At 46.3% G+C, this 26837-nt stretch overlaps 1 protein-coding gene across 2 annotated transcripts in view; it reads right to left on the bottom strand.

The window, feature by feature from the left end:
- The window catches only part of OLA1 (Obg like ATPase 1), a 410460-nt gene that overhangs the window by 352438 nt on the left and 31185 nt on the right, over nucleotides 1-26837 (bottom strand). For both annotated transcript variants that reach the window (XM_030209701.1, XM_030209702.1), the window contains exon 4: nucleotides 24937-25064. In XM_030209701.1, coding sequence (XP_030065561.1) covers nucleotides 24937-25064 — 128 coding nt within the window. The remainder of the gene's footprint in view (nucleotides 1-24936; nucleotides 25065-26837) is intronic.

Raw genomic sequence — 26837 nt, 5'->3', positions numbered from 1 at the left:
AAATAAGCCATTTCTTGGCAAAACATTTGACCCTAACTTATGGTTACTGGGTAGAACAATCCTTGTGGTTCAGAAGATGAAACAGCACACCCATTTCATCAAATTAATTTTACAGTTATCCCTCTATTCATCTACGTCTCACTTTTTACAATGATGCGCCAGGAGTGTCAGTTTCGGATAGTACATAGAGCACATTTCTATCAGAAACAAGCTTTTCATGCGGGATGTGCCAACACCTCCCAAGGTCTGAAATGTAAGTCATAAGACAAGGTTCTCTTTCATAGCTTGTGGCAATGTAAAACTGATAAAATCCTTTGGCGTAGCGCTCTTAACTTACTTACAACAGCTGCTAGGCCATCCTTTGAACTGACAATTAAGGGGTTCTTTAACAATTCAAATTTACATGGAGCTCGAGATAAGAGAGAAAAGTTATTCCTGGGTAAAGCTTATATTGAAGGAAAAAAAATGCTTACTTACCCATTGGTTTCAGGCTCAGCCTCCAACATTTTGGCACTGGAGGATTAAACTCCACACCTTGATGTTGTGGGAGTCTTATGCCGTTCATTACCAACCAAAAAGGCAAAAGAGATTTTTTGAAATACGGGAGCCTTACATACAATCGATTTCCCCAAAGGCACATAGTCAAGTTTTAAACAGGTTTCAGGATATACATAGGGTGGCATCTTATATCTTCAGGGCTGAGGAAGGGGGTGTTGGGGGAGCATGGGCTAATAGTAAGATAGTCTGAGGTCATAAGAGTCTAGACCTCTGGTTATTATTGTTGCTGTTTTCAGCTGTGGTGTCCTGTACGCTCCTTGTGGGATTGTTTTTGTTTGGGGGGGGAACAGGGGACGGAGGTTATACTGTAATTGTATCCTATATTGAGGCTCTTGTGTTTATTCTGTTATTTGCAAAAAAACTGTTGCACTGCGGTATGATTGTTGAATGTTTTGTCATCTCAATAAAAAAGATTTTCTAATAATACAATGGTGCACCTGTTTGCCTTGAAGAAACCAAGGGCAAAGTGACAGCAGAAGACACCAAATCTGATAATGAGGTTCTTGTGCAAATACCCCCTACCCTCCAACTATTATCCAAACACTACATGTAGAAACTGGAGGAGGAGAGTTTATTTCGACTTACTAGATCGCTCTAGCTGCCAAGGCAGTGCAGGGACATATACAGGCTAAAAATTAAAAAGAAAAGGAACTCTGTTAAAGACAATAAAGCACAACAGTCACACAGGAAAGTTTAAACAAATAAAGGAAAGAACAAGAGAGAAGAGACCTCAGACTGGATTCATCAGCTAATCTGATCAGTATGACCCTCCAAAAGTCTGCATAAAGAACCAGGCCTTCAGATTGGCCTTGAATGTTTTGAAAGAAGTTTCACAGCGAAGGGGGAGAGGAAAACTGTCCAATATCTGAAGTGAGGGAAGAAGAATGTGCTGCATCTAGTGGATTCATAGAGAGCAACCTTGGGATTGGAAAGCGCAAGGCGATGGTCATTAAAAGAATGGAGGATCAGAGAAACTAAGGGATGATGAGGCCAGCAAGGTAATCAGGAAAGCCAAAACAAAGGGCCTTGAAGGTTAGGGTTGCTACCTTGATTACATGTTGTTCAATGGGTAACCAGTGATGTTCTTTTACCAGAGGCTGATATGATCCGAGCGACAAGCGTGATACAGTAACCTGATTGCATGATTGCAGTATTTTGGAGATTCTGCAGTTGTTTTAATGATGACTGAGATAAACATGCATAAACAATATTACAGTAATCAAGATGGGGCAAAGGGAGAAGGCGTCAACAAAAGTACCTGCATTATTGCAAATTTTGATGCTCAAAGCCGCATACAGGTTGGCCCACAACGCAACAGTAACATAAAAAATTAGCTGCCCGATGCTCAAAGGAAATTATATTTTAATTTTATGCACTGTTAAATCGCCCTATTAAACAGGAAGTGGAGTGAGAAGCATGCCTGACACATATGCACAAAGGTTTGCGGTAAGAACAGCTCTTGTGTGAATGACCAAACAAAAATGGAAGTGAAAGCATAAGTCAGTGTGCTTTTACTTCAGCGCCTAAATATGAGCCCCACAAATATTACTAGCTCATGCAATTTGTGAAAGGCTCAAATTTAGGTGCAGAAGAACAGGCGCAGATGTATGCTTTTACTTTCAGTTTTGCTCTGACACGCACATGTTTGTTCCTTCCCATTTGTCTTGAAAACTTATAGGAGTCTCCTTCCGCTTGTTAAAGAAGACAAAACTGGCAGTTCAATCTGAAATACTGACAAGAAATCCTTTACTCAAAACCTACAATGCTGCCCCTGACCCCATAAAAACTTTTCAGCGTTATAGGCCCTCATTTCCTTCTGTGCATTCCAGCACTCCACTCTATGTATTGCAAAGGAATACTTATTGACCTTATTACCACACATTTCAATACAATTTGTGGCCATCTTTACCGTGCAAGTTTGTTTGTTTGTTTATTTATTTATTGCATTTGTATCCCACATTATCTCACCTATTTGCAGGTTCAATGTGGCTTACATAGTTTTGTTAACATTGTCATTGCAGGGTGACAGTTACATTTAATATTGTGCAGAGGTTAAATAAGGGTAGAAAGAGGAAGGAAAGGATTGATTAAGGTAGTTATATTAGGTGAGCTATCTTGACTGAGTGGGTTGTCGGGTGAATTAGTGTGGTTATTAGTTCTCATTGTATGCCTTGTTGAAGAGATATGTCTTCAGAGATTTGCGGAAGATATTTGTTTCGTCGATTGTTCTCAGGTTTGTAGGCATTCCACAATTGCGTGCCCAGGTACGAGAATGTGGTAGCATGCATCTGCTTGTACTTTAGTCCTTTACAGCTGGGGAAGTGCAGGTCGAGAAATTTGCGGGATGATCTTGTGGCGTTTCTTTAAGTCTACGAGGTTTAGCATGTAGGTTGGGACGTCTGCGTGAATGATTTTGTGAACAATCGTGCAGATCTTGAACGTAATGCGTTCCCTAAGTGGGAGCCAGTGGAGCCTCTCTCTTAAGGGTTTTGCACTTTCATATTTAGTTTTTCCAAATATGAGTCTGGCGGCAGTATTCTGGGCAGTTTGTAGTTTTTTGATAGTCTGTTCTTTGCAGCCCGCGTATAATGCGTTGCAGTAGTCCAGATGACTTATTACCATTGACTGTACCAGGGTACGGAAGATGTATCTTGGGAAGAAAGGTTTTACTCTTAAGTTTCCACATGGAGTGGAACATCTTTTTCGTCGTGTTTTTCACGTGGTCATCGAGAGTGAGGTTTCGATCAATGGTGACTCCAAGAATTTTCAAGTTTTTTGAGACAGGGAGAGAACAGTATGGTGTGGTTATGGTAGAGAAGTGTTTTGTGTTATGTTGTGAGGTGAGTACAAGACATTGTGTTTTTTCTGCATTAAGTTTTAGTTGGAATGCATCTGCCCAGGTGTGCATTATTTGGAGGCTTTGGTTAATACCAGCACTTGAGCACTCAGAGAATTCGGAGCACAATAACGTGTGCTCAAGCTCAACCACATGTTAACGCTGGTGGTAGCTTTGAGCATCAGCCCCCCTACATATTTATGTAGGCTTTGCATCAATAATCAAACCACGCTGATCACTGCCTACCAAAATATTACCTACATAGTTTGCCCCTCTCTCGCAGGTAATTTCGTAAATCAAACATCACACAACCTAGGTGCACTATTCCTACCTCTACACCATGGACTTGTTTCCAGAGTATGCAGACAAGGTGGGGCAGTATTCAAAGCCACCACTTCTGCTAGCAAAATGCATTATTACCCAAGAATATAGCTTTAAATACTGTCCTTCCAATACCTAAATTTCTTTAATTGAAAAGGAGCAAGAAAAAAAAAAAACAGTTTTCCAAAAAACTGGGATTAAATTCTAAAACAAACAAACAAAAAAAGTATCTATAGTTTTTATCTGGGTAGTTCTACCCAAAAAGTGTTTTTCTAACAAAGTATACATGTAATATGCTAGGAATCCTAATATAAAGAAATAAATTATGATCTGCTAACTAGCATTTTGAAGGAAGACAGCTGCTTTTCACAGCCATGGCCAATTCACATTTACATCTACTGCTCATTAAATTCTACCATGATGACTTAAGATTGCTATTGGCCTTGGAAATAATAATGCAAGAACTGAAATAGTTTGTTGAAGAACAACAGAAAACCAAGGGGTCCTTTTACTAAGGTGCACAAACAAATGGCTTGTGGTAGAGCAGGCATGGGTTTTGGGTGCACGCAGAATCATTTTTCAGTGCACCTGTAAAAAATGCCTTTTTTTTTTTTTTTGCCAAAAATGAAAGTGCGGCAAAATCAAAATTGCCGCGCGTCCATTTTTGGTCTGCGACCTACCGCCAGCCATTGACCTAGTGGTAAAGTCTCATGCGGCAACCGGGCGGTAATGATCTACATGCGTCAAATGCCACTTGGCACGCGTCCGATACACAAGGACAAAAATTTTCAGCTGCACATATCAGACGTGGGCAAAAATGAAATTACTGCAAGATCCACGCGGTGGCCGTGCAGCAACTCCATTTTGGCACATGCTGGGCGTGTGCAGACACTTAGGTGGCTTAGTAAAAGGGACCCCAAATAACTATTAAGAAAAAACTAGGAGAGTCTACTCCTATCCTCATAGAAATAACAAAGCAATTATACAACATACATGCAAAGGTTTTGACCACAAGTCCATACTGCCGAAAGGGCTATATAAAAGTGATTCCCTTTGAGATGCTGACAGACACCCACAAGTTCTAGACATGGTACTGGGACAACTATCTTTTATCTTATAGCCCACATCTGCTTCCCATACTCTTAAGATCTCCAATTCCTATCAAAAATCTAGGAAATAACTTTATGTTCTGGAAATAACTTTATGTTCTATCTCCAAAGTTTTCACATGGCTTTAAAAATTCTGAACTACAGTTTAGTTAAATCCCACTTCCATCGATACAGTGCTCCATCTGTATCCATAGGTAAATTACAAAGTACACTTCTGCAAAAGCTGTATGTTAACCAACTACACAATTTGCCCCAGTTCCCTTCCTTCTGCCATAACATGAGAAAATTATGAGCTGGAGGTTAAACCAAATGAGCATCCTCAAAGATTTTTTTCCATTTTGTTCTAGATTAATTTATGACCCTCCTCAAACAGAACTGCACTGCAGTGTTGGATGATGAAACAACTCTATGGTCCCTGTCCAACACCACATTAGATAGATAGATAGATAGATAGATAGATAGATAGATAGATAGATAGATAGATAGATAGATAGATAGATAGATAGATAGATAGAGATATGAAGCAACTCAGGATTTAAAATGTGAAGACAAGTAAGTGCATATTGTTTTTAGTTCCTTGACATGCTCTGACACAATGAAATTAGTTCACCTCTACAAATGGTACTAGAGTCTCCTTTTATTCAGCTTATGAAATTCTACAAATACAGAAACAGGATGGCATCCTGCAATGTCAATGTGCAAGCTTAGAAACACAAGGCCGCATGTTACTTAGGAAGTACTGGCATCACCGTGGCTCCCACGGAGAAAATAAGATATCAAGTAACAATCATTTCATATAACTCCTACTGCACCACAGAATCTCTCTCCAATAAACTAGAGTACATTAAAGATAACAGAGGGAAAACTGGATTAGAAAATCACTTTCAGTCTGAGTGGAGTAGCAGCCGACTAGATGCAGTGCATCTGAGAACACGCACCGCCTTCATTGTTTCATGCTACGCACACAGACTATGGCAGCATCTCCATGAATAAAATGTATAATACAGTGCATGGGATGGGGGAGTGGCTTGGAATTTTGAAAGTCAGCTATCCACAAGTTTCCCCACTAAAAACTTTACCTGCCACCCAGCACTGCACAGGGGCTTTTCCTTACATATTCTGCAGGAACAAAAAAGTATGTGGGGAAAAGCAGGAAAAAGAAGGCATGGGAATTTCTAAACAAACTTTCTGATGTGTACTTTTGTCCCCACCCTACCCCACCCCTGCCCCCTTATCCTGTGGGAGTAAGGGAAGTAGTATTCACTTTTGTTTTTTTTTATGTTTTATTTATTGTATTGTAATAAGCCATTTCTATTCCGCTTTATGTTTTATTTATTGTATTAAGCCATTCTATTCTGCTTTTAACCTAACAGTGCAAAGTGGAATACAAAGTAAAAACAAGAAATCCAAATAGGTTAAACAACATCAAAATGGGTAAACAATACACTATCTTAATTTATCTATTTAAATTAACATGAATTAAAATCACTGAAATAAAAACAAATATGTTTTAAGAGCTTTACAGAAAAGAATATGAGGCATAATTAAACGAATCTCAACAGGTATACTGTTCCATATTTTTGCTCCTTATATGTAAACAAATACTCCCATATTCTTTTTAACATCACCCTCTTCGCAGATGGAAAATCCAGAGTTAATTTTTTAAAAGTTCTCAAATGATTCCTATTAGGTGGAAACAAAAGGAGTTTGCCAATCATTTCACATTTCAAACCATAGAAAATTTTATACTCTAAGGGGCTCTGCTTACTAAGCCACGCTGTAGGCTTGCTAACTTTTTAGTGTGCGCTAAAAATTAGTTTGGGCTAATAGAAATACCCATTATACTCCTATGGATGTCTCTAGCATTAGTGCGTGCAAAAATGTTTGCGCGCCTACAGAACGGCTTAGTAAACGGGGCCCTAAGTATGCAATTTTAAACTGAATTCTGAGTTCCAGTTTTAACCAGTGTAGATTATTTAACAGAGGACTAGCTACACTAAATTTTCCCATTTTAAAAATCAATCTTGCTGATGTGTTTTTGTAACAACTGAAGTCACTTCAATAAATGTTTATTTAAAGAATATAAAGAGTTAGAATAATCCAAAAAAAAAGCAGCAGACCTGCTTGAACAGCTATTCTAAAATGCTAAGAAGATCTAATCACCCTTAATTTTCATAAATTAAAAAACAACATTTTCACTAGTTCCCCTGTTTACTAAGCCACGCAGCAATGCCAACACAGCCCATTCAAAGTGAATGAGATGTGTCAGCATTAGCGAACAGCTTAATAAACAGGGAGGTAAATCATTAATCCGACTTTCAAATGATAATTTAGAATCTAAAATTACTCTCAACACTCTGGATCTATCATAGAATTTTAAAGAAGTTTCTGATGCAAGCAAGGATTGCCTCTAAAAAACAAACAAAACAAAAAAAACCTCTTTCCTGGTCCCCCAAACCGCACTCATTTTGTCTTCTGGGTATTTAGCTTTAAAAAACTGGCCATGGCCAAATTTTCAACCACTTGTATAGATTGTTTCTAAAATGAAAAAGTACTATCCAAGGAATCTTGAGCAGGACATAAGACAAATATATCATCTGCATAGGACAGCGAAAAAAATATCAACATTTTTTAAATACTCTCCTAGGTGGCTCACATAAACATTAAACAATTGAGGTGATAAAAGTGACCCGTGGGGAACACAGCAGTTCACTTACCAACCTGTTGAAACTTCAAATAAAATACTTGTACAGTAAAGCTTTCTAACCAAACAGAAAGAAAAAATTTTCACACATCATGAGAAAATTAAAACATTAGGAAAAAAAAAGCTACAGACCACAAAAAAGGGTATTCTAGTACCATCAAAAAAGATCACCTTGTTCTGCCTGTCGGTATTGTGTGGTATAGCAAATAAAATGAACCAGAAATATAAAAGGAGGGGAAAAAACCAAAGGAAAAGATGCAAAGTAGTACTCAGTTTAATTTATTCAAATTTAATAACACTGACCTAAGAAACACAATTGTTAATGGATTTTCTTGATCATAATGCTGTTTCTAAACAAATGTGGAGAATAAGTGAAGCACAGCTTATGTACAGTGGTGGAAATAAGTATTTGATCCCTTGCTGATTTTGTAAGTTTGCCCACTGACAAAGACATGAGCAGCCCATAATTGAAGGGTAGGTTATTGGTAACAGTGAGAGATAGCACATCACAAATTAAATCCGGAAAATCACATTGTGGAAAGTATATGAATGTATTTGCATTCTGCAGAGGGAAATAAGTATTTGATCCCCCACCAACCAGTAAGAGATCTGGCCCCTACAGACCAGGTAGATGCTCCAAATCAACTCGTTACCTGCATGACAGACAGCTGTCGGCAATGGTCACCTGTATGAAAGACACCTGTCCACAGACTCAGTGAATCAGTCAGACTCTAACCTCTACAAAATGGCCAAGAGCAAGGAGCTGTCTAAGGATGTCAGGGACAAGATCATACACCTGCACAAGGCTGGAATGGGCTACAAAACCATCAGTAAGACGCTGGGCGAGAAGGAGACAACTGTTGGTGCCATAGTAAGAAAATGGAAGAAGTACAAAATGACTGTCAATCGACAAAGATCTGGGGCTCCACGCAAAATCTCACCTAGTGGGGTATCCTTGATCATGAGGAAGGTTAGAAATCAGCCTACAACTACAAGGGGGGAACTTGTCAATGATCTCAAGGCAGCTGGGACCACTGTCACCACGAAAACCATTGGTAACACATTACGACATAACGGATTGCAATCCTGCAGTGCCCGCAAGGTCCCCCTGCTCCGGAAGGCACATGTGACGGCCCGTCTGAAGTTTGCCAGTGAACACCTGGATGATGCCGAGAGTGATTGGGAGAAGGTGCTGTGGTCAGATGAGACAAAAATTGAGCTCTTTGGCATGAACTCAACTCGCCGTGTTTGGAGGAAGAGAAATGCTGCCTATGACCCAAAGAACACCGTCCCCACTGTCAAGCATGGAGGTGGAAATGTTATGTTTTGGGGGTGTTTCTCTGCTAAGGGCACAGGACTACTTCACCGCATCAATGGGAGAATGGATGGGGCCATGTACCGTACAATTCTGAGTGACAACCTCCTTCCCTCCTCCAGGGCCTTAAAAATGGGTCCTGGCTGGGTCTTCCAGCACGACAATGACCCAAAACATACAGCCAAGGCAACAAAGGAGTGGCTCAGGAAGAAGCACATTAGGGTCATGGAGTGGCCTAGCCAGTCACCAGACCTTAATCCCATTGAAAACTTATGGAGGGAGCTGAAGCTGCGAGTTGCCAAGCGACAGCCCAGAACTCTTAATGATTTAGAGATGATCTGCAAAGAGGAGTGGACCAAAATTCCTCCTGACATGTGTGCAAAACTCATCATCAACTACAGAAGACGTCTGACCGCTGTGCTTGCCAACAAGGGTTTTGCCACCAAGTATTAGGTCTTGTTTGCCAGAGGGATTAAATACTTATTTCCCTCTGCAGAATGCAAATAAATTCATATACTTTCCACAATGTGATTTTCCGGATTTAATTTGTGATGTGCTATCTCTCACTGTTACCAATAACCTACCCTTCAATTATGGGCTGCTCATGTCTTTGTCAGTGGGCAAACTTACAAAATCAGCAAGGGATCAAATACTTATTTCCACCACTGTATATGTGTGTATGTGGCCATGTGCAAACCTGCCTCTGTGCTGCTTGTGTGTGCATCTCAGACCACATGGGAAGTGAAGAATAAAATGTGTGATATCACATCTAACCATTAGATGTCACTGTCAAAGGACTATAAAGAATACATTACGTTTCACATTTAAAAGCACAGAATACCACAATACCAAGGAAACAGTTATTGCCATATTTCTCCACCATTAGGACGTGATACGCATTTTCGAAAGAACATCCACGTCAGAATTAGTACATCCTGTTCATAATGTCCAAAAAAACTATCCATCTCACAACAATTTTCGAACATGAAAGATGTCCAGAGTTCCTGTTCAAAAATATGTGAGGAGGACATCCTTTACTCTAGAGATGTCCTTCCTGAAAAATAATTTTACAAACTGAAACGTTTAAATTATAAATGGGGGAAAACAAGGCATAGGGACAAATGTCAGGCAGCAGTCTTATGAAAATGGCCACACAGATGTTCTTGCAGAACACAGTAGCTTTGTGGTTAGAACAGTGGACTGTAAAACAAGGGACATAGGTTCAAATCCCACTGTAACTCTTTTTTTGTTAATGTGATCCCTCCAGGAACAGAAAAATGCCTACTGTACCTGAATGCACACCACTTCAATAGCCTTCAAGCTTGCAGGTGTCTTATATCTAAAGTATATTTCTGTTCAAGGAGTAAAAAAAACTTAATAGAGTTATAGCGGGATTTGAACCTGTGTCCCTTGGTTTACAGTCCACTGTATATACCACTAGGCTACTCCTCTAACCTGCTTGCTGCTTTCTTCAGAATGGCCGTAATACCTGCAACTGAGAGAGCCAAATATTCCTTTCCAGTTTCACTTTCAGAGGAGGGGAGGGGAGGAGCAACCACTGGGGGATTAAGGAGGGGTCCTGCCTTAATGTCTCCAGTGGTCAGCTGCTCAATCAGAGCCCAATTTTGCAACTTAGACGTGACTTAACAAGCCTAGATAAAAATGTTCTTCTTTTTAAACATGGACGTTTCTTTCCGTTCAAAAATTGCTGTTGATGTCCTACTTTCGGGTCCTCCCTAGTTCCACTCAAAGCACAACCACAACATGCCCCCTTGATATCTGGACAAACTGCAGTGTGAACCATCCAAATTTTGACGTTTTTAGCAGATGGACACTTTCAGGCACTTTGAGGCATCCATCTGCTTTGAAACTGGGCACCATACAACTAGCAGCAAACTAAATGGTTCCATCACAGTGTCCCCATATATAGATTAGAGTTTAGTCACTAAGGAGTCCTTTTACAAAGGTACGCTAGCGTTTTCAGCATGCGCTAAAAGTTAGAGACAGCCATATATTCCTATGGGTGTCTCTAGCGTTTAGCACGCGCTAATCAACGCGCATTAAAAACGCAAGTGCACCTTTGTAAAAGACCCCTTAAGTTTCACAGTAGAATTTATAACAAAGAAATGAAATACATATTAGAATCATTGAGGGCCTGCCAGAGGGGGCAGGGGTGTAGCAATGGGGAAAACAAGAACAGCATGCCTCATGGAATAATTTCCAACTCCTCCGCATGTGTGTGTATGCACGTACCCACGTATATGCCTGTGCATGTTTCTGTGCATTGGTGTGTATGGCTGTGAGTTTAACTGTGAGGTGGTATAACTATATGTCCGCATATGTATTGTCTGGATGTGTTTGGGTGTGTCTGTGTATTTCTGTGAGATGGGGTAGGTGATGTGTGGAGGGGCAATTTGAAACATAAGCAGTTTTGCTCTGTTCAGTGTATCAGTGTTTCCATGTCACAGGTGCTGGCACTTCCTCTCCCATAGAAATACTCTGGGTCATTTTGAAGGACACATTATTTCTCTGGAACTTCCAGTGTGATCTAGCCCATTTTTCAACTGTGTGTCTTTTCCCCAGTTTTTCCCCGATGCCAAATTTCATTCTATTCCATTAAGTCTTGAAATCCAGAGATGGCTGGTTCAAATCCCGCTGCTGCTCCTTGTGATCTTGGGCAAGTCACTTAACCCTCCATTGCCTCAGGTACAAACTTAGATTGTGAGCCCGCATGGGACAGAGAAATATCCAATGTACCTGAATGTAAGGTAAAATTATGTATCATACCTGATAATTTTCTTTCCATTAATCATAGCTGATCAATCCATAGACTGGTGGGTTGTGTCCATCTACCAGCAGGTGGAGATAGAGAGCAATCCTTTTGCCTCCCTATATGTGGTCATGTGCTGCCGGAAACTCCTCAGTATGTTGATATCAAAGCTCCATCCGCAGGACTCAGCACTTAGAGAATTACACCCACAAAGGGACACTCTGCCCAGCTCACTACCGCCGAAACGGGGGAGGGGAATTAACCCAGCTCATCCCCACACAAGTGGGGGAGGGGAATCTGTCCAGCTCATCCCCATGGAGCGGGGGAGGGACACCACACCCGCCAATGCGGGGGGATCTGGCTTATCCTGCAACCGCAACCGCGGGAGGAGCTGAATGACCCCAACACCGCCGAAGCGGGAGGGGTACAAAGCTGCCCTACAGCCGCACGAAGCGGGAGGGAGCACCGGCAGAATTTAGGTCTCAATCCAGCCCCGAAAAACGGAAGGGAGAGGAATGCAGCAGCTCACTGTAACACAAAATCATCTCAACTCCTGAAGAATCCAACTGAAAAAACTTGAACACGAAGTCCTCCTGAACAGGAACTGAAGACTAAACTTGAACCTGAAATGCAACCAGAATATAAACAGTACAGATATCTGGGAGGGGCTATGGATTGATCAGCTATGATTAATGGAAAGAAAATTATCAGGTATGATACATAATTTTACCTTCCATATCATCATGCTGATCAATCCATAGACTGGTGGGATGTACCGAAGCAGTACTCACCCAGGGCGGGACATAGAAATCCCTGCCTGCAACACTGAAGCTCCAAACCGGGCCTCCGCCCGAGCAGCCACAGTCAAGCGGTAATGTCTGGAGAAGGAATGAGCCCATGCCCAAGTTGCCGCCCTACAAATCTCTTCCAAGGAAACGGACCCGGCCTCTGCCATCGAGGCCGCCTGTGCTCTAGTGGAGTGAGCCTTCAGCTGAATAGGCGGCACCTTCCCCGCGGCCACATAAGCCGTTGCAATGGTTTCCTTGACCCATCGTGCTACTGTAGGCTTGGCAGCCTGCAGACCCTTACAAACAGAAGATCCGACTTCCGGAAATCATTGGTCACTTCCAAGTATCTGATGATGACTCGTCTCACATGTAGATATTTGAGAGCAGAGTACTCCTCTGGGTAGTCCTCCCTACGAAAGGAGGGTAGACAGAGCTGCTGATTCACATGGAAGCGAGAAACAATCTTGGGCAAGAAGGAAGGCACTGTGCGAATAGACACTCCTACCTCAGTGAACTGCAGGAAGGGTTCCCAACATGATAGCGCCTGGAGCTCGGAAACTCGTCTGGCTGAAGTGATAGCCATCAAAAAGACTGCTTTCAACGTCAGGTCTTTCAGAGATGCCCTCAACAAGGGTTCAAAAGGCGGCTTCTGCAAGGCTCCTAGCACCAGAATGAGATTCCACGCAGGCACCACCGAGCGCAGAGGAGGGCGTAGGTGATTAACTCCCTTGAGAAAGCGCACCACATCTGGCTGCGCGGCCAGGGAAGCACCCTTCAGGCGACCCCTGAAGCAAGCCAGAGCCGCTACCTGGACTTTCAGCGAACTGAGCGACAGGCCTTTCTCCAGACCTTCTTGCAGGAATGCCAACACTGAAGAAATTGGAGCAGTGAAGGGAGAAAGAGAGCCTGCCTCACACCATGATGCAAAGGTACGCCAAACCCTGGCGTAAGCAGTAGAAGTAGAGCGCTTCCTCACTCTCAGCATAGTGGCGATGACCTTGTCTGAGAAGCCCTTCTTCCTCAGACGCTGCCATTCAATAGCCAGGCCGTAAGACCAAAGGGGGAGGGATCCTCCATCACCACGGGACCCTGATGTAACAGGCCCTGCTCCGCTGGCAGCCGCAGAGGGCCATCCACTGAGAGCCTGATCAAGTCCGCATACCAGGGACGTCTGGGCCAGTCCGGACCCACCAGGATTATCCGGCCCGGATGCTTTGCCACTCAGTCTAGCACCCTGCCCAACATGGGCCAGGGCGGGAACACATAGAGAAGCTCCTGTGTCGGCCACTGTTGGAGAAGAGCATCTACTCCCAGAGATCGAGGGTCCCGTCCTCTACTGAAAAAGCGCGGCACTTGGCAATTGGCCGATGACACCATCAGATCTAGGCTCGGCTGGCCCCAGCGCTTCGTGATGTCCAAGAACGCCTGAGCCGATAGCGGGCACTCTCCGGGATCCAAGGTATGGCGACTGAGAAAGTCCGCCTTGACATTCATGACTCCCGCAATGTGGGCCGCCGACAGCTGTTCCAGGTTCGCTTCCGCCCACTGGCATAGATTCATGGCCTCCTTGGCTAGAGGGGCGCTCTTGGTACCTCCCTGGCGATTGACATAGGCCACAGCCGTGGCATTGTCCGACAGGACTCGTACTGGCTTCAACGCCAGTACCGGGAGAAACTCCAAAAGCGCCAACCGAATGGCTCTGAGTTCCAGAAGGTTGATAGACCACTTTGCCTCTGCAGGAGACCAGAGCCCCTGCGCTGTCCTTCCCAAGCAGTGGGCTCCCCAGCCCGTCAAAGAGGCGTCCGTCGTGACGACAACCCACTCCGGGGTCAAAAGAGGCATTCCTGCAGACAACTTGTCTGTCCTCAGCGACCAGCTCAGCGCCTTGCGCACCGCTGGGTCAAAGGGAAGGCGCACAGTGTAATCCTCCGACACTGGAGTCCAGCGCTGCAGAAGACAGTGTTGTAGTGGTCTCATATGAGCCCTGGCCCAGGGCACTACTTCCATAGTGGCCGTCATAGAGCCCAACAGCTGCACATAGTCCCAAGCCCGAAGAGGAGAGGCTACTAGGAACTGGTCCACCTGAGCCTGAAGCTTGACAATCCGATTGTCTGGCAGGAACACTCTGCCCACTTGGGTGTCGAAACGAACTCCCAGATACTCCAGGGACTGAGTCGGGCGCAGCTGGCTTTTCTCCCAGTTGATGATCCACCCCAGGGAGCTCAAAAGAGCAATCATCCGGTCTACAGCTCTGCCGCACTCTGCATAAGAGGGGGCTCGGATCAACCAGTCGTCCAGATAAGGATGGACTTGTACTCCTTCCTTTCGTAGGAAGGCCGCGATGACCACCATTACTTTGGAGAAGGTCCGCGGAGCAGTAGCCAACCCGAACGGGAGGGCTCTGAACTGGAAGTGTCGGCCCAGGACTGCAAAACGCAGAAAGCGTTGATGAGGAGGCCAGATGGGAATATGAAAGTAAGCTTCCTTGATGTCCAAGGATGCCAGGAACTCCCCTGCCTTCACTGCCGTTATAACACAGCGGAGAGTCTCCATTCGGAAGTGCCGAACTTTCAAGGCCTGATTGACCCCTTTGAGGTAGAGGATAGGCCGTACAGAACCTCCTTTCTTTGGTACCACAAAGTAAATGGAGTAACGTCCCTTGCCAAGCTGATCTTCTGGCACCGGAATGACTGCACCCAGGCGGATCAGATTGTCCAAAGTCTGCTGCACTGCCACAGCTTTGACCGGAGACTTGCAGGGAGAGTGCACAAACCCATCTCTTAAGGGTCGGCAGAACTCTAGCTTGTAGCCGTCTCTGATGACTTCCAGCACCCAAGCGTCTGAAGTTACCCTGGTCCACTCGCCCAGAAACGAGGACAGGTGTCCTCCAATCTGCTCTGGGCCATGGACCAGGGCCCCGTCATTGGGTACGAGATGGGGGAGGACCGGAGGACGCACCTCCGGGACGGCGGTCTCTGCGAAAGGAATGCTGCTTGGGGGAGAAGTTCCTCTTGAAGGAAGAGGGGGCAGAGGAGCCCGACTTGCCCGGGCGATACCGACGGGCTTCCTGAAACCGTCCTTTGGAGGAACCGGGGCGGGCACCACTGGCCCGAGCCCTGATCTCTGGTAACCTCTTGCCCTTAGACGTGCCGAGATCGGTCACAATTTTGTCCAGCTCGACCCCAAAGAGCAGCTTGCCTTTAAAAGGCAACTTAGCCAGGCGAGACTTCAGCCAAAGCCAACACCGTGCAGAGACTGTCTCAGCCACACCTTTAGCCGAGGCTCTCAAGACATCATACAGCAAGTCTGCCAAGTAGGCCAAGCCCGACTCCAGGGCCGGCCAATCAGCCCTCAAGGAAGGATCCGAGGGGGAAGCCCGCTGCACAATCGTCAGGCACGCCCTGGCCACATAGGAGCCGCAAACTGAGGCGTGCAAACTTAAAGCAGCTGCCTCGAAGGACGACCTTAAACCCGCCTCCAATCTTCTGTCCTTTAGGGCCGTGCCACCTTCCACCGGCAACGCCGTTTTCTTAGTCACCGCAGTGATTAAAGAATCCACGGTAGGCCAAAGAAAGGCCTCCCGTTCACCTTCAGGCAGAGGATAGAGGCGGGACATAGCCCTAGCCACTTTCAGGCTTACTTCTGGGACATCCCATTGAGCCGAAATCAAGGTGTGCATGGCCTCATGCACGTGGAAGGTTCTAGGCGGGCGCTTCGTCCCCAGCATAATGGCAGAGCCCGCAGAGGCTGACGGAGAGACGTCCTCCGGAGAGGAAATCTTCAAAATGCTCATGGCCTGCACTAATAGGTTGGGCAAATCCTCTGAGCGAAAGTTCCGCGCTGCAGAGGGGTCATCCGCTCCATCCGAGCGGGAATCCGTCTCCTCCAAGGAATCCCCAAAGGACCGTTGGGAGAACTCAGATACGCTGCCCTCATCTACATCAGAGGAGACAGAGTCCTCTAGGGCCTGGAAATCCACCCGAGGGCGTTTGCTTCCGGAGGCCTCAACCCCTTTATCGGACAGGGGAGCAGGGACAGCGTTTTCCATAAGGAAAGCCTGATGCAGCAGCAAAATGAACTCAGGGGAGAAACCCCCCAGACTGTGCACTTCTGCAGCCTGGGCCACGGCCCTAGACGCACCCTCAACTGGCGCTCGCAAGAGCGGGGGAGAAACATGCTGCGCATCCAAAATGACGTCCGGCGCGAAACTCCAAGAAGGAGCCGCGCGGGAAAAACGGCGCTTAACTTTGGCCGCTTTCTTGCCGTCGCCCAAATCAAGGGCGACCATAGCATTAACGTCTCCCGCCTCGAGGACAGCCCAAGAAGAAGCCGTCCGAGCAGAGTGGCCGGCCAAGATGGCGGAGGCGAGCAGCGGGGGATGGGCGTTTATTGCAGGAAAAACCGCCGCACCGGAGGAAGACCTGGGACACTAACCAGCCTCCGAACTGACACCCAACAAGGGCGAATCAGACTTTAATACCCCCGCATCCCCGCTAGGAGCACACACGCGGTCCGGGGAGCGATTCTTCGCGCCCTCGCCCTCCAACGCCATAGGCCATGTGGAGATCAATCGGGGAACCCCCTGCCCGCTATAAAAAAGGTAAAAATTACCTGCTTCTCGCTCCGAGCTGTAACGACCTGGTGTCCCAGTGAGTAGCTGCAATAAACGTTTAAATAAACGTCGAAATAAACGCCTTTAAGGATGTCCAAATTTTTTTATTTTTTTTTTTAACGGAGCCAGCGGGAGGGGGGAGAAAAGGAGGGACCTGGCGCCACCAGGTTTGCACTTGCTCAAGAAGAGCCCTCAACCCCAGGCACTCAACAAAACCTAAAAATTAGGCTTGGAGGCCTAGCCAGAGCTGCTGCTGTGTGTGACCACCACCTGCTGAGATAGAGAACATACTGAGGAGTTTCCGGCAGCACATGACCACATATAGGGAGGCAAAAGGATTGCTCTCTATCTCCACCTGCTGGTAGATGGATTGATCAGCATGATGATATGGAACTCACCTTGTGCTACTACTGAAAAAGGTGTGAGCAAAATCTGAATAAATAAATAAATAAGTTTCAGGGAGTTATTGTGCGAGCACACAAATACACATACCAACAGACTAACACACAGACATTTTTAACCTCTTATATATAACTAGTAAAAAAGCCCCGTTTCTGATGCAAATGAAACGGGAGCTAGCAATGTTTTGTTCTGTGTGCATGTGGGAGTGTGTGTGTCCCTGCCCTCTGGCCTCTCTCCCCTCCCCCCTCTGAGTCCTTCACTGTTACAGAGCCAGCGATTTGATTTCGTGCTCTGCTGTTTTCCTTCACTGACTGTGTTACAGAGAGGGCGGGGCAGACACTCATAGGGAAACCGGATATCTCGCCCCCTTCACACTTCCGGCTGGAGGCTTCATAGAACGTTGGTGTTGCCTTTTATACAGATAGAGAGATTTCTTTTCAACATTTCAATAGGTTGGAAAGAAAAACGTTAAAAAAAAAAAAAAAAAAAAAAAGAGTAAAACAATGAAATGCTCTTACAGGCTACAACCATAGGTCTCAGTTCTCAATTTAAGAAACTACCACCAATAACAAATTTAAATATAACCCACTAGTAGCTATAGACAATGACCCTATGGCAGTGATTCCCAAACCTGGTCCTGGAGACACCCCTGCCAGTCAGGTTTTCAAGATATCCACAATGAATATTCATGAGAGAGATTTGCTTGCAGTAAAGGCAGTGCATGCAAATCTCTCTCTAATTTTGCACCTTCATAACTAGAGATTATACTTTTGTCTTCAGGTCTTAACATCCTGTTACAAACTGTAGTTAAGCCAAGAGATTGTAGGTCTTTAATGTAAACCACCACACTTTACTTCTAGGTACTGTATTGCAAAAAACTTGGGGCACTGAGCCAACCAGATCACTTAACTGGTCAAATATGCCAAAGCCTGATCTCCCTATTCTGTAGAGCACCATCTTTCCCTGTAACCTGAAAATAAAAAAAAAAACCTCTCGTGGAGAGTAAGGAAAGGAGAGATTTCTTATAACATAGTGCTCTCTCCTTGTCAGGTCAGGAAAATGAAAAACATTTAATCACATCAACATACAAGTCATAAAATCATTCAGTGTGATGGGTTGCCAAAATTCAACAATAATGTAATAAACTGTCCAGTGTTAGTCCACTGCAAACAAAATCACCAAATGTTATATGCCCAACATCTTTTGAAATATCGCCGGCTTCAAGGGATTCCTAAAAACTTGGTACAACAACACAGGGCAGTGCGTCAACTACTAATAAAATGGAAATAGCCATTATATGTAGTCCTGGAGCATTTTCAGAGCCAGGGTGTGATGTCACAAAAAAAAAACCAACTCCCCAATCTGTTTTTCCCAACACTGAATCCTCCCCAGACAACTCCCCATCCCTTTTACAGATATCCACTGATACTGGACCCCTCCCTCAGTTCCCCTTTCCTATCTGCCGTACTTAGAGCAGGATCACTGGGATCTGGCAGGGACAGGAGAATTCCCAGTCGATTCTCCCCCAGCAGCTACCTCTTAAACATTGCACCATGTAGGCCCCTAGCAGTAGTTGCACACTACTATGCTAGGTGTCAGGTGACAAAATAAGGGAACACTCGTAAAGATGACAGGGCCTAAAACAGCCCAACAGTGGGAATGGGGAGTTGGTGCTGAATGTGAGAAATTTATCCTCAGCCATCCAAACTGGAACAGCAGCTGGGCAGACTGGGGTGGGCCAATTTGGTCCTTTTCTGCTATCCTTTGCTACACTACTGTATTAAAGACATGCAGCGTGTTAACACAACAATCCAACACTGAAAAATTAACCACATTTCCAGGAGGTATAATTACCTTTCCTTGGTTAGGTTAACTGCATAAATATGCAAGAGGTCTTGACCTGACTCTAATATGAGTGGAGATGTTCAGTGGTTAAAGGAGAAGGTTGTGAATCTCAGAAGCCAGGGTTCAAATCCTGCTTCCCCCACCGATATTTTTTGTGACCTTGGATACAATTAGATTGTAATCCAATTAGGACAAGGAAATAGTTTTAAGTACCTGAATATGTAACTCTCTGATTTTAGATTTGGACTCCACACCCCTACTCACTCCCCCCTCCAAATGCTTCATCCTGCCAGACGACTTTGCAGTATGTGTCCCTCCTGAAGGCATCATTCCACAATGTAAAACAGTGCTAATCAGTCACAGATTTCCTTGCTTGGCTCCGGTGGGAGGGAAAGGGAAAAGGACATGGCCCCAAATTCCCCTTTACTCTGATGAAGAGGGGGAAAATTATAAAAGCTCTTTTTCTGGATTACATGGGAGATGAGGTCTTGGACCCATTTCCCCTTTCATTTTGCATTCGTTAGCACACACAAAAATAAGATACTCATTTCTGCACTGAAGTGGCCATGCTCACTTTAATACAGACAATTGAACACTGGCCCAACTTGCCTCTCAGTAGCTTGGTACATATGATATTGAACAATGGTTTACCACTGATGTTAACAGACTACTTCTAACACAGGTTATTATATAGGCCCTTTAGAGACCTATCTCCTTCACAAAGCTTGTCAAAGGAGAAATTAGGTCTTACCTGATCATTTTCTTTCCATTAGCTCTTCACACTATTCCAGGACATGTGGATAGTCACATCCATCACCCAGCAGGTGGACACAGAGAATACAGAACTGAGCACCACTACATAAACCTCGTGCTAGCAGTCCAGTTCCATAACGATCCTCAAGCAATAAAGAAAAAATACACCATCAGATGCATTGTCAGCAACCAGTCAAGCCAGTCACTAGAACGCACCAAAGGCTAAGCCTCTGGAAAGAAGGACCCAAAGACAGAACACAGATCCAAGGGAGAGCTCCTGGAATAGTGTGAATAACTAATGGAAAGAAAATTATCAGGCAAGGCCTAATTTCTCCTTCCATTAAGTTACTTCCCACGGACGTGTGGGATGTTCAAAAGCAATCTCTATGCAGGTGGGCAGCTGACACCACTGCACGCAAAATCTATGCCTCAAACACAGCTTCTGACCACACGGCCACATCCACTCTATAATGCTTACTGAAGGTAAGCTGATGCCCTACAGATATCCACTGGACAAGACAGGGAAGCCTCCGCCCAAGACCAAATGACCAAATCTGAATAGCCCTTCTTCCTTAGTTGAGCCCTCTCAAGGGCCAAGCCATAAGACCAAAGGTGGAAGGATCCTCCATGGCCTCGATCCCAAAAGAAGTGCAATCGCTCCCCGTCCAGGAGTTGAATATCACAGGCACCTCGGCCAGTCCAGGGCCACTAGGGTCACCCTGCCCTGATGGGCCACCACTCTCCTCAATAACCGACCTATCGTCAGCCACTGGGGAAAGGCATACAGAAAGCCCCCGCTCAGCCACTGTTACAGCATGGCATCTAAACCCAAAGGGTCCCTTTCCCTTCGACGGCTGAAGAACCGTTGAACCTTAACAATGAGATCCAAGCACAGGATGCCCCAACGACTCGCCACCAGCTAAAGCTCCCAGGCCAACTCCCATTCACCAGGATCCAGAGCATGGAGACTGAGAAAATCGTCCTCCATATTGAGCAAACCTGCAATGTGAGCAGTTGAGAGGCACAGGAGATGCTTCACTGCCCAGGCCATTACCAAGCCAGACTCCACTGCTAGCTGTCAGCAGCAAGTCCCCACTTGCTTATTGAAATAGGCCACCGCCGTCGAATTGTCCAAGAAGCCCTGAACCGGGGCCCTCTCCAATAGCGGGGCAAAGGCCTCCAAAGCCCTCTGCACTGCTCAAAGTTCCAGATGATTGATGGGCCACCACGCCCCCATCGGAGACCAAAGGGCTCATTTTCAAAGCACTTAGACTTACAAAGTCCCATAGTAACCTATGGAACTTTGTAAGTCTAAGTGATTTGAAAATATGCCTCCAAGAGACCTGAGTCAGGTGACCCTGGTAATGGGCAATCCAGCCTGACAAGCTGTAGTCACCACCTTCCAATACAGGATCAGGAAGGGAATCCCAGACTCAATGACCGGGAAAACAGCCACCACCTCATGCTCCGCCTGGCTGCCAACGTCCAGGAAAGACGAACGCTGTAATCCTCCGAAACCGGAGACCATTGACTGAGCAGACACTGCTGAAGTGGACCCATATGCGCTCTCGACCAAGGCATCACTTCCATGGCGGCCATCATGGAACCGAGGACCTGCACATAATCCCAGGCACGCAGCCAGGGAAGCAACAAGAGTGAACAAACCTGGCGCACCAGCTTCACACACCGCCCCTCTGTCAGGAACACCTGAGCTCGCTTGGCATCGAAGAGGACAACCAAATGCTCCAGCTGCTGTGACGGAACCACCCCCAAGGACTGTAGCAGGCGGACCACTGTGGAAGTAGCCTCCACACCGTCCTTGTAAGACACCCGGATCAGCCAGTCATCCAGGTATGGGTGAACATGAATCCCTTGCTTCCGCAGAAAGGCCGCTACCACAACCATGACCTTGGAGAAGGTCCTCATGGCCGTGGCCACCCCAAACGGGAGGGCCCAAAACTGGAAACGATGGCCCAAACTGCAAAGCGATGGGAATTGCTGATGCGAAACCCAGATGGGGATGTGGAGGTACACCTCCTTCAGGTTGAGAGCAGTGAAAAACTCCCCCTCTCGCACAAAAATGACCCACTTGCAGACACGTTGATCCCTCTGAGGTCCAGGTTGGGTCGCACCATGCCCTCCTTATTGGGGACCACGAATAAATGGAGTACCCGCCCCAACCCACGCTCGGCGGGAGGGACGGGAACAATGGCACAAAGAGTCAGCAAGGCCTCTACCGTGGATCTCATATGCGCCTCCTGGGCGGCCCATCGACAAGGAGGCCACAAGAAGAGGAAATCGACCAGGCAGGACAACTCCAGCTTGTAGCCCTCATGCAGAATATCCAGGACCCACTGGTCCGTGGTGACGGTGGCCCACACGTCCTGGAAAGCATGAAGACATCTCCCTATCGGCCCGGATGGGTGGGCCGGACTGGCATCATTGTGACTGCAGAGAGCTGGCAACTGCTCGCCCCCGCCTGTTCTGAAGGTTTCCTGCCCCCCCCCCCCCCAAAAGGAAGACTGCCGGGATCGAAATTGCAGCCTCTGGCCAAAAGCCGGATGCCCTGGCCTGTACTTCTTGTCTTCCCAAAAATGGGCACGTCGAGCCCACCAAACGACCCGAGGAACAAGGCTTATCTTCTGAAAGCAGCTGAGACTTAGTCTCCCCCAACTCTGACTAGATTTCTTAGGTTCTCCCCAATTTCCCTCAAAAGGGCAACTTGACCAGATGGGCCGTAGAGGCGGCATCCGCTGCCCAAGCTTGCAACCAAAGCTGACGCCTGGCGGTGACTGCCAAAGATATACCCTTGGCCAAAGCCCACAGCATGTCATACACTGTGTCCGCCATACAGGCCAGGCCTGCCTCCAGCCGGACCCTTTGTGCCATTGCAAGCAGGCAAGTAGAACAAAGGAACTATAAATGGATGCCTGCAGTCCCAGGGTGGCCACCTCAAAGACTGCTTCAGAGTCTGTTCCAGCTTCCTATCCTGCAGGTCCTTCAAGTCTACATTGCCTTCGACCGCTGTCACCAACGAATCCACCTTAGGAAAAGCCAACTTCTCCTTTTGTTTCAGCACCAAGGGGTAGAGACAGGCCATGGCCCTCTCACCTTTAGGCCAGAGTCAGGAGCACTCCACTCCTCAGAAATCAGGTCCTGAATATCCAGGTGCAAAGGGAACGCCTTGGACGGACCCTTAATGTCCTTCATAAGACTAGCCGGCTGGTTCCCCGCAGTAGGCCCCATGCGTTCTTCAATGCAGAGCGCTGCCAGCGCCTCTGAAATCAGGGAGCCCAACTCATCCTGCTGAAAAAGTCTGAGCACCTCTTTCCAAGGGCTCAGCCAGAGAGGGACCCTCCACCTGAGACCTAGTCTGTGTGGGGTCATTCACAGGATCCGACCACAATCTTTTAGGAGGAGGAGGGGACACCCCCACCTCCACAACCCCCGGAGTCCCCTGCTTCAGAAGGTAGGCCTGGTGGAGAAAAAGCACAAATTCTGGAGAGATGGGCAGACCTTACACTGCCCTAGCCCCCCCCCCCCCCAAAAGGGAGCCCTACCTTCCCTGCAGCCGGCGCGGGAGCCTCGTGATCAGCAGTAAACAAGATGGCCAACATCCCTGCCTCCCGCTGAGGCGAGGTGCCAAGATGATGGATCAGAGAGCCAACACAGGAGGCCTCCAACTGCACAGGCAGAAAGCCTGAATCACCACCTCCACTTGGGGTTACCGGCCTGCACACCGTGCAGCAGCTCGAGGAGGAGTGCCGTTCCCCGCAAGAGGAGCAACACTTCACCCCTTCAGCAGGGGCTGCCATGCTAGCAAGATTGACTGGGAAAGAAACATGTGGCGCACCGCTTGTTGCTGAGAGACCAAGTGCCCAGGAGCCACTGTAAAGATTCTCCTGATTGTTTGTTTGTTTGTTGTTTTCTTTATTTTTTATGAAGCACCGGAGGAAAAAAGAAAGTCATCGTGCAAATTCCCCAACGACACCCAAGGCCCCACACAAACCCGGAAGACTCACCGTATTGGATCCAGCACCAAGGGCCAAAGCCACCCCCCTGCAAAGGAAGACCTCCGCCAGACTGCACACACCCTCTACGCCGACTGAGCTTAAAGCCTCAGCTGCCCGGAGTCATCTCTTTTTTTTTTTTAACCAGTTGCTGATCAAGCACAGCACAGAAGATCCCAAGCGGGAAGCACGACAGGAACCCAGCAACACAAAACGCTATGCTCAACTGGGAACCAACTGGACCAGGAGCCAAGGCTTCGGAGCCGGAGCCAGAGACAGAGCTAGTCTGTCCATCACCTGCTGGAGATGGAAGATACTGAGGAACTGGGCTGCTAGCATGAGACTATGTAGTGGTGATCAGTTCTGTATTCTCTATCTTCACCTGCTGGTCGACGGACATGACTACCCACACATCCTGGAATAGTGGGAAGTAACGTAATGGAAATCCTGATCCCTGAAAAAAAAAAAACTCATGTACAGCATACTCAACATCTCAATTATAAAATAATGCTTTCAGGAGTGCCAGAATTATGTCACATTTCTTTTACAGGCCTGACAGTGCTCACAGAACCTTAAATCAAAAAAGACTAGTTCTCACTTTTTTTTTACCAATGACCCATAGCCTCAACCAAATCACCTCAAGTCTACAAATACACCATAACTAAGTTCCACAAAAAAAAAAAAACCTGTCAAATATGGGTTCTAGATAGCCGCAGCATTAAACAACGTTCCACCTCAAAACACTCGTATATTGAACATCACAGTCGCTAGTTATTTTCCTGGGTATAGTTACTGTGTGTTTGATCTGTTGACATAACCTAGGATTCCATAATTCTTACAAGACGCTTGGAAGGACCCTGTAAAATAACCTCAACAAGAAAAAATGTTTATCAAAAGTAGCAAATTTACATACGTGTTAGGTGAAAAATCCCATCACAGGCACTAATATGAGACAGAAAGGCGTTCCCCAGACCCTGTCCAGTGCTGGCTCCTTTCACAAGGCCAGCAATGTCAACCACATTAAGGAAAGCCGGAACTTTGCTGAAAGATAAATGTGAAAGTTTCATCGTTAAGCAGAAGCCAGAAGCAATTCAGTACAAAGAAAGATATGGTAATCATCTATATCCTAGCCACAGCTTATTACTTTCTTTCCCCCCTTGAGATTAGAATGGAAGCTTTTAACCTTTAAAGAACCCAAAACAGTGCCAATGCCCCCCCCCCCCCCCCCCCCCCCCCCCCCCCCCCCCACAGATAAGATGCATCTAATTAGTATTGTAAGTCATGTAAGCCATTTTCCCTTCATGGGATCAAGGGTGTCACCCTCACACAGTCAGCCAAGTCTAGTCAGCCCAATTAAACAGGAGATTCAAACTTTTGAGTTTCCAGTGCTGCAGCATGAAACATGTTGCACCACAGGATCTTACATGATGCTGAAAGGACAGGAGTTAACAAATATAGACAGAGCAGCTTCTGAGCCTGTATCAGAATAGAGCAGACTGCACCAACTTGTGAAGTCATGGAACTGAGGAGGTAACATATAAACAGAGATGGGATTTGTTACTTTTTAAAAGTACTCAAGTAAAAAGTAAAAGCACTGGCTTCAAAAGTAATGAAGTATAAAGTCTTATCCAAAAAAAATACTTCAGTAAAAGTAAAAAGTACAGCTCTTAAAACTACTTTTTTTTACTACTAAGTATTTTAACAAGTTGGACCTCAGAATCTAGTATGTTTACAAGCTAGCTTTCACAAGGTTACACAAGGTCCTACTTACAAAAAAAACACCCTGAACACTGCAGTGGGCAGAAGAACATTAATACACCTATTGGAAAACAAAATAAGCAAAGGGCTCCTTTCCATTCCCTCTCTTTCCCAAGGTGTCCTGCCGCGGCCGGCTCTCAAGTTTCAGGCCTCCTCCCTGTGCCTACACTCCATCCACCTTTTTTACAGCCCCACCTGCATGCATACATGGACACCACAGCATCCCCCTCATGCCTCATCCATCATTTTTTACAAGCTCTGAGCTTCCCTTTTTTACAGCCCCCCCCCCCCCCCCCAACTCACCGAATAGGCTTGACTGACTGGCCCCAGGTCTCCCCCCCTTTTTACAGCTCACCCCCACTCACTGGAGGGGCTTTTTTTTTTTTTTTACAGCCCCCCCCCCCCCCCTTGCTGGGCATAGCTGCCTTCTTCAGGGCAGGAAGGAAACCCATTCCTTGCTGCCCAATACCGCTGCTCTCCGCGATACTGCCACATATTCAAAATAGCCACTGAGACTTCAAGCAGCAGTCTTGCAAGCCCACTGCTTAAACTCTTGACCTGAGACTGCTGCTTGAAGTCTCAGCGGCCATTTTGAATATGCGGTGGTACAGCGGAGAGCAGCGGTACCATAGCGGGCAGGAAGGAGTGGGCTTCCTTCCCTGCCTCGAACAGGCCACAAGACCACCAGAGCGCATAAAGGTAGGCTCTGGGAGGGCACACTGAGGCCAAGAGGCAGGGCGGATATCCTTTCTTTTATTTTCCCTGCCTATGCTTGAACCCAATTGGATAACCTGAATTTATATACAAACTGAGTGAGAGTGCAGCCTGGAACAAAATAAAAGGTGCCTAGGGGGTAGAGTTGGATTTTAGACCCCAAACAGATTCTGCAACACTGTCTGCCCAAACCAACTGTCGCGTTGGGTATCCTGCTCATGGCAGTAATGAGATGTGAATGTGTGGACTGAAGAAAATTCTTGCAAATAGCTTCAATGGAGGCTGACCATAAGTGGGCTACCAACGCAGCCATGGCTCTCACATTGTGATTCTTGACATGAC

The sequence above is a fragment of the Microcaecilia unicolor genome, chromosome 7 (genome assembly GCF_901765095.1).
Source record: "Microcaecilia unicolor chromosome 7, aMicUni1.1, whole genome shotgun sequence".
Lineage (NCBI taxonomy): Eukaryota > Metazoa > Chordata > Amphibia > Gymnophiona > Siphonopidae > Microcaecilia > Microcaecilia unicolor.
Note: the sequence above shows the minus strand (reverse complement) of the source record. Positions and strands in the feature narration are given on the sequence as shown.